This window comes from Alosa pseudoharengus, unplaced genomic scaffold, assembly GCF_046254945.1.
Source record: "Alosa pseudoharengus isolate Yale_2024_CS ecotype anadromous, Long Island Sound unplaced genomic scaffold, YU_APseudo_1.1 YU_APseudo_1.1_scf_4, whole genome shotgun sequence".
NCBI classification, from domain to species: domain Eukaryota; kingdom Metazoa; phylum Chordata; class Actinopteri; order Clupeiformes; family Clupeidae; genus Alosa; species Alosa pseudoharengus.
Window position 1 is genome coordinate 26,130,557 of NW_027468774.1, and position 8,531 is coordinate 26,139,087.

Sequence of the window (8,531 nt, forward strand, 5' to 3'; positions counted from 1 at the left end):
CTTCATCGTTACAGCTGAATGGGCAGGACAGAGATGGTGGTGGAGGGAGGAGAGAAAGAAAAACAAGCTCAAAAGCAGAAGTGAGAGCCAAGTGGGACCAAAGACACAGCTTCATCCATTTATGCATCTACTATTTACTGACACAAAATCACACACACACACACACACACACATACATTCAGAATATTTTTCATTTTTCATCGACAATCATGCTTTGCCACAGTAATTAATGAAATACCTTGGAACAAAACAATATTATAAAACCATATAACATTTATTGAAATGTATTCAGTATGGTATAATAAATAACACACTTCCAGGATATTCATATCACCCCACAAAAGCATTACAGTACGCAAAACTAATATATACACTTATTTAGATAATCTAAATTACTCATGACAACTTCCATTGTAAAGTAAGTGCACTAGTGCTTGTTTTAAATGCACCACACACATTGGATAAAGATTACAGTAATGCTGACTATGCCTTTCTGGTGTGCACTCAAAATATCATATTTGCTGTGCTGTGCTGTAAAGTATTTGTGGGTTAAATGAGGTTATCGAGGTGAAAACTCAGCAGTTCAAACATAATCTTACATCAGCTGTTTTAGTATACCAGCATAACTCTATACAGAGGATTGACTCAATTTACAGAACAATAAAGCTGAAAATGTTCAAACAATAGCACTATACATAATATGTCTAGTCATTGTCAACATGTCCCACTGAATACTTGGCTATATTATTCTATGGCAATGATTACCATGCATTACAATAGGTGAACCTAGTTTACAAAAATATTAAAAATTTTACACTAAACAAATATTGACATAGACACCATGCATTCCCAACTTCTTTGTAATGTGAACCATCTTGACTTGAGACACATTTAAAGGCCGATTCATATGATATGATTCATATGATGCTGCAGTAAGTATTTTTTACAAGGAATAGTGGCTCTTGTGCTTCATTTATTGCAAGTCACCATCCACCGTCAGCTCTGCAGCAATGTATTTTAACATGTTTTATATTTCAGACAGCCAATGGTGTTCAGCACGAACACTCACACTGGGAGATTACGGGATACTGTACGTGGATCCAGTAGCAACGCCGGAGCTTGGAAGAGCCATGGCAACGCCACCGAAGAAGCGTCACGTGAACGGATCGATTAGGCTTGCAGTACATTCCCTTTGGTACAGAGCATGAATATTTGCGAGTGCAACGTCCTTCTTTGATGTAACGTGGCCAGAAGCGCACCCCGAGGTCCTTCCAGACTGGCAAGACGGGGCAATACGTGTGTGCCCAGAGCCACCTGCGGAATTTCTGACGGTTTCTTTTGTTTATTTTGAGACGTTGGCCGTACATGCGGTCATTCAAGTTCAACTTTCTCAGTTCACGCGGCATGTGTCCAGTGAGACTGATGCGTGAATGTTTTAGGGATAGATTTCCATGAGTCGGTGGACCGATAGACATTCGAGTGGAGTCAAAACTGTCTCCAAGTTTGCCTTTCAGGTTTGGCACAGAGAGATCTTCCTCAGAGGGTTCCCCATCGCGGTTTAAGTCCTCCTTCAGATCCAGCACGGGCAGGTGATCACTGGGAGATGGACGCACCCGCAGAAGATACTGGGACACTCCAAAGCGCGCAGTAAAAGACATAAGCGTGAGCGCAATATAAACTCTCATGTTGTCAATCCCAAAGCAGATGAAACATAAAAAGCGAAATACATGCAGACTGAGCAAAACCAACAATTCTGGTATTTTAAAAATAGTTTGTATAACTTATCAGGTCTTTGCGCCCTGCATCTTACTACCTCTCTGAATCACGGTTATTGGGAAGACACTTTTAAGAGCTAGCCACAGCCACACCTTACGTAATGTAGAAAACCTAATATCAACTCTTTAATGAAGTCTTTCAACACCTAAAGAAATGTCAAAACATATTGAATGAAGCTTTTATCCACCGTCGTGACGGATTCCCATAATGTCCTCTGCTGCGCACTTATTTATTTAAGGAGCAGCGAAAGGGCGTGTCCTCAGACGCTTCTCAGAGGTACATGAGTGTACCCCTCTAAATTTGACAGATCTCGTTCACGGTCCGCCCACACGGCGCCAGAGGAGAACAGAAGGGCACCAAGTCTTCTTAGTCCACTTTGATAAGATCATTGTCAATGTCCAAGATTTCTAGATTACATTCCTTTGAATTAAATTAAATCTAAATATTCCAAATCTAACCTCATTGCTTTTTTGGTTTGCAGGCCAAAAAAGACAAATATTTTTACAATAACATTAAATAACAAAAAAGACATAGGCAGCTAAGTAGGGAAAGCACAAGTGCTTCTGATAAAAAAAAATGTAGCCTATCAGTTCTCCTGTATAAGATAAACGTGCTCTCAATAGTCTGCTCATAATGCTAATTCATGATCTGAGAATTTCAACTTGGACACCACATCTCTTTGTTCATCACAATATACAATGTGCCACTTGCTTCATTCATACATGTAGGCTACTAGGTTGTCCAAATTTTGAAAAACACCTCAAACTTATTTGGACGCAACTGTGCAGTTTGGTTACCTTAATAATTTTCTATCGTCCACCAATTGCCCTTGAAGCATGGGCTTTGATTCCTGCTATGTCTTGTAACATTTGTCAGAGAATGATTAAGCTTTACTTCCAGTCTCATTCAATTAGTACAAACCTGTTTTAATAATGTAACCGATATACATTTGACCCGCTGTGTTAAGGCATTTAGGGTATAGCCTACAGGGCATTTTGTGTTAATAAAAACGGATTGTATGAGAAATAAGGCCTACTTGCAAACTACAATGTTATATTACTGTAAGTAAACATGTTAATGCTGGCCAAATATTTATAAAACTACTGCATGGTACTGGCAATTTACTCCTTAGAGAGGAGCAGAGATGCAACAAAATATCTCACTTCCCATCACAAGTGTGAGAGTGTAAATATGTACACAGAGTGTGTGTGTGTGTGTTTGAGGATCCTTTTTTCCCCTCACTGTTCCGTCATATATTGGCCAAATGACGCAACTCATCACATTTAATTAAGCTATTCAATTAGCTCAATGTGTCACCTCTGACCTGTGGCAAACTCTTGCTGTAAGGGTCTGCGTCAGTGAGAACACACACACTCACACACACACACACACACATAATAACACTAGTCTATTATTCATAAATACATGTTCTCTAATTATCATCATGTGTGCAAAAATGCACTGACCTAGGGGTCTGTTCCTTTTGTGTCACTGACGCAGGTGAGTGGGAGTCATAACCAGGGGGGTGGTTGTCTTAGAGAGCTGTCAGTTACTGTCAACTAACTCCAAAACGCCTCCTCCATCACCCACACCCCACACGCACGGGCGCGCGCGCGCCACACACACACACACACACACACACACACACACACACACACACACACACAGGCTTAACACATTTAACAGCCTTCAAACACGGCGCAAATATGTGGCCTAAAGGCGGAATGCTGTGTTTATGTATTTTTTCATTAGGGAACGCCCCCTGGTCAGCTGACTCTGCGCGTGACACACGACTCTCCTCATTTCCTATTTGTGCAGATCCGCGCGTGCCGGGAGTGTTTTGAGGTGAGTGGCTTGCTTGCCAGCCCTTAGCCTGTCTGACTTGATGAAACCTAGTTTGACATATTATCTGTTTAATTCAACACGTCGCCTCCGAAGACAAGCTTCTATCTTTGTGGAAGTAGCCTAATGCATTTTCTACTAGGCTGTGATTTTGGGACGCTATGAAATCCCGTCGCACTGAAAACGGTTTTGAACAAAATGTGTAACCTATGAAAAGGTGATCTGTAGTTGTTTCCCATTTACATTTACCTCACCTTACTATAACGAGTAGGCTAATATGTTTTGAATGTCCAGGGTGTTCCGTTTCTTGCCATTGGGGTCAAAGTCAATCTTTCGCGTTTGGGTGTGTATTGATCGTAAATTTTAATAGCACTATTCACTTTCATAGACAGTGTTGTTCTCTAATGACATGTATCATCGACTGTAGGCCCTATTTGATGTCAGTGATTGTGTCCAGGCTGGTCGCTCAGGATGCCATCTAATAAGAGCGTTTCAAATGCTCCAATCACTCAGTTTATCAACTGCAGGATCCTAAGAGACCACAAGATACAGAGGTACAGACACGCTCGCCTGTTCTCCTGCAGGGGCCATCTTCGAAGCTATGGTTGCTTATGTAGATTCTGTTGATCTATGCAGTTGTAAAATAAATATGTGTATGCTTCTATGTTTAGGGAGGACCTGTGGGTAAGGGAAGGCAAGATTCTTGATCCGGAAAAGCTGTTCTTTGATGAGAAAGGGTTTGCAGACATGAGAATTGACTGTGAAAACAGAATCATTGCCCCAGGGTTCATAGATGTACAGATTAATGGTAAGACTTTCCTATTCCTGACTAAGAATATCTTCTTATTTGGACAGGAACAATAAAACTCAAATATACATCGCTACGTATTATATCATACTATGCTCTTTCACATTAGTGCAGATATATTTTTTTCCATTTAAGACTTCTGAATAAAGCCAATACCAATAAATGTTCATCGACAACAGCGCTCATAGTTCCTATGAAACTTTTATACATTCATACTCATCTTTCTGCACTAAATAAAAAGATTGGATATGAGAATACCACTGATAATGCAATGACTTTCTTGCCCTCGTAGGTGGATATGGTGTGGACTTCTCCCTGGCCAGTGGTGACATCAGTGGAGGCGTGGCCTTGGTGGCCAAAAAGATTCTTGAACACGGCGTCACCTCCTTCTGTCCCACCCTTGTTACCTCACCTTCATCTGTGTACAGCCAGGTATCACCAGATCAGTACCTGGCTCACTTTTTGACTTAATAAGGGAATTCAATGGGCTCCTCATTAAGGGCAGATAATGAATAGTCTCTACCCATTTTGTTTATACATTCCTGACATCAAAGCAATAACTTGGTGGCTGGTACACTCAATGTCATTTGAGCCCAACAGTATAGTATATAAGTATATATAACAGTATATAAGGCCATGACAACATGACATGGCAACTGGTAGTCATCATATACCCACAGATATCTGCTGTAGCCTGTTACAGACATGAAAATATGACTCACTCATTCAGTTAACCTGGGACTCACACACTCACCCACTCCCCACACTCTTAGGTTCTTCCCCAGATCGAAGTTCAGAATGGAGGTCTCTCTGGAGCAGGAGTAATTGGTAAGATTGTGGAACTAACTTCACCCTCTGCCTCTTTTTCTAATCTCCGCAGATAGCTCAATCTTCTCTTTGGCACTACTGCCGAGTGTAGCATTTCCATAAAAAAATTAAAAAAATGTTTGGGTTGGGTTTAATCATTGTGCTTCATGCAACTTCCCTCTGAGATTTGTGAAATGCAAAGTATATTATGAGAGAAACACTAAAGCATAGGCCAGGTTTAGTACAGTGTATTTATTGTTTTTTTGTTTTATTTTCTGCCATAATCTCCTCCCACAATGTCTGTAATTCTCCCCTTAGGTGTGCACCTTGAGGGCCCCTTTATCAGTGAAGAGAAGAGAGGTGCACACCCGCCAAAATTCCTGCGCTCCTTTGAAGCAGGGGTGACTGATCTGCTGGAGATCTATGGCAAGTTAGATAACGTGGCGATGGTGACACTGGCACCTGAGCTAGCCAACAGTGGGCCGGTGATCCAGGAGCTGGTGCGCAGGGGCATTACTGTGTCTGTGGGTGAGTGAATAAGAAGGTGACTCTTCCATGATGCCATTGTTATTTTATTTCAGTGTGCTTTGTTGCCTTGTAATTGTCCCTTTAATCTAGCCGTTTGACCTATTTTTGACCTTTTTAATATTGTATAGGTTGCTCAGAGGCAGTCCCCTTTGCTATTTTCTACACTGATTTGTTTCAGCATATTGAAGGCTCACATTTGTGGATTTTGCTTTTGAACCTTTTGTCCCTTTAGGCCACTCTATGGCTGACTTATCTCAGGCTGAAGAAGCTGTGATTCAGGGGGCTTCCTTCATTACTCACCTCTTCAATGCTATGTTGCCTGTAAGTCATGGCACATTAACATAGGGCCATCTCAAACAATATATATTTGCCGTAGTTAGCCATAACAATTTTTCCAGTAATAGTTTTCTGCTTACTGTGAGATGCGAGAGAACTGTCTTTTTTTGCCTCTTCTCTGTAAAAAAAGTATTTGGGATTTTACAAAAAGATGGCTTGGTGTGTAATTGGTTTACCCCTCTTGTCATAGTTTCACCATCGGGACCCAGGCATTGTGGGATTGTTGACTAGTGACAAGGTGCCTCCGGGTCGGAGGGTTTTCTATGGAATGATTGCTGATGGAATACACACACACCCCGCAGCACTGCGTATTGCACACCGAGCACATCCAACAGGTGGACACGCATGCACACATTTACATTAAAGCACACATATACACACTAAAGGAAACACACTCTTTAAACTACCAGTATACATACTCTCACTAAGCCCTCATGCTGATCACAACTAAGGTAGCACAACTACAGATAGATCCTCCATCTGGAGCACATGGCAGACCTTCCCTTTTTCTCGTCATTCAACAGTAACATAAGACAGCCTCCCCCCACACAAATGCATGGACACACACACACACACACACACACACACACATACACACATACACACACACACATATATATAACAGCTCCTGGGGCACGACATAACAGCATTCCTATTATGTGTCAGTCTTGATATAACGTGTGAGTCTGTTTTTGTGTGTTACAGGGTTGGTGTTGGTCACTGATGCTGTTCCAGCGATGGGTCTTCCTGCTGGTCGCCATACTCTTGGCCAGCAACAGATCGACATCCAGGGTCTTCATGCCTATGTGGCAGGTCTGTGCCACCTGACTCTAACATACAAACTTATTACCAGCATAGTATATCACATCCTATATCGATGTGACCATTAATAGACCATTTATAACTCTTTCACTACAGGGACCAAAACACTGTGTGGTAGTATAGCTACAATGAACATGTGTGTGAGACATTTCAGACAAGCAACAGGTGAGTGTTTGTCTGTATGCATGTGTGCACATTAATGTATGCACACACACTGACAGTACTGGTACATCTTTTTTTGTTAGCAAGGACTTTAGAGTGCTACGCCGATAGTGCTTTGCTCTAAGATCTTTGATTGTTAGTGTGTAATAGTTATAGGAAACTCTTTACTTTATGTTAAGATAGTCCCTTGCAGTCCAGTATGGGAATAAATTCCTGTAAGATATCATGTGAGAAAGGTAACCAGCTGTTTTCAGCTGGGCTGTCTGTGGACCGTTGGCAGGCTGCTCGGTGGAGGCTGCCCTGGAGGCTGCTTCTCTCCGACCTGCAGAGTCATTAGGGCTGGACCATCGCAAGGGAACACTGGACTTCAACACTGATGCAGGTCAGTCGGGATGTGTATTTGTGTCTGTGTGTTTCTGGCTCCCTGGTATGCTGTGTATATCCCTTATACACACATAGTAGATTTGATCAAGATGTATGTTTGTGTGTTTACAGATTTTGTTGTGTTGGACGATGCATTGACGGTCCAGGAGACCTATATTGCAGGCCAGCAGGTCTGGAAGAAATGAAGTGAAAGGGAATGTCCAGCAACACTACAGCAGGCCTTCTGAACTGTTATATAATTGAGCAGTTTAGGCAAACTCACCAGGGAACTCACCTCCCTGGCTATGACAACCTAATATTTACAAACACAACACACACAGGGGTTACACGATAAAGCTAGCAAGATTAGTGGTTATGTTGTTTAAAAAAAAAGAGTTATGGTCCAATTCGGAAAACAGAGGTGAACATTCATGGCGAAAATGTTTTTTTGTTTTTTGTACAAAAAAACATGTGTAAACATTTCAGATTGTTTGAAATGTTACTGTTAACAAAAGAGGTGAGCAACAATGCAATCACCACTAAAATTGGCCTGTTTGTTGAATTTGAACACACCTCTCTTTAGGCTCATCACACCTCTAATCTTGTTCTTTGTTGTATACCCCTCAGATGTGTGCGTGCGTGTGATTGATATATCATTGTGCTGAGGGACATCTCTCGGACATCCAAGGCTATGCAATGAGCGCATTTCTAATCTATGTTCACATTCTGGTGACTGATATTGCCTTTAGTAGCAATCTTTGTTAACTAAGGAGGTGAGTCAGGTTGAATGAAGCATAAACCACCTACCCATCCTAATGCTGACTGGGCTGCTAAACGTCCCACTCAAAGTACAGCCAATTTGTATTTCAGAGCCAGTGCCCTTTCAAGTAAATGAGATGGTGGTCTTTCATTTCCACATAAATCCATATGCTGTAAGGTGATCTACAGGCATGGAGTTTTTATGCTCATTCTTTGTCAATGTGACATTTATGCAATTCAGTATATGTGTATCATAGTTGTTTTATGATATTTTCATATAAAACCTTGACCAGCATTTCATATTTTGTGGTAAGTTTGTGAATTCTTT

General features: G+C 41.4%; 1 protein-coding gene across 1 annotated transcript; it reads left to right on the plus strand.

Moving 5' to 3' along the window:
- The first annotated feature begins 3,589 nt into the window (after positions 1-3,589).
- amdhd2 (amidohydrolase domain containing 2) lies at positions 3,590-8,503 on the plus strand. The gene is made up of 12 exons (XM_076265585.1): positions 3,590-3,621; positions 4,046-4,172; positions 4,290-4,426; positions 4,719-4,858; positions 5,200-5,254; positions 5,552-5,761; positions 5,994-6,082; positions 6,288-6,432; positions 6,803-6,910; positions 7,016-7,084; positions 7,362-7,463; positions 7,577-8,503. Exons 2-12 carry the CDS (start codon positions 4,090-4,092, stop codon positions 7,648-7,650), a joined length of 1,212 nt encoding a protein of 403 aa, XP_076121700.1. The 5' UTR covers positions 3,590-3,621; positions 4,046-4,089; the 3' UTR covers positions 7,651-8,503.
- The last annotated feature ends 28 nt before the right edge of the window (positions 8,504-8,531 follow it).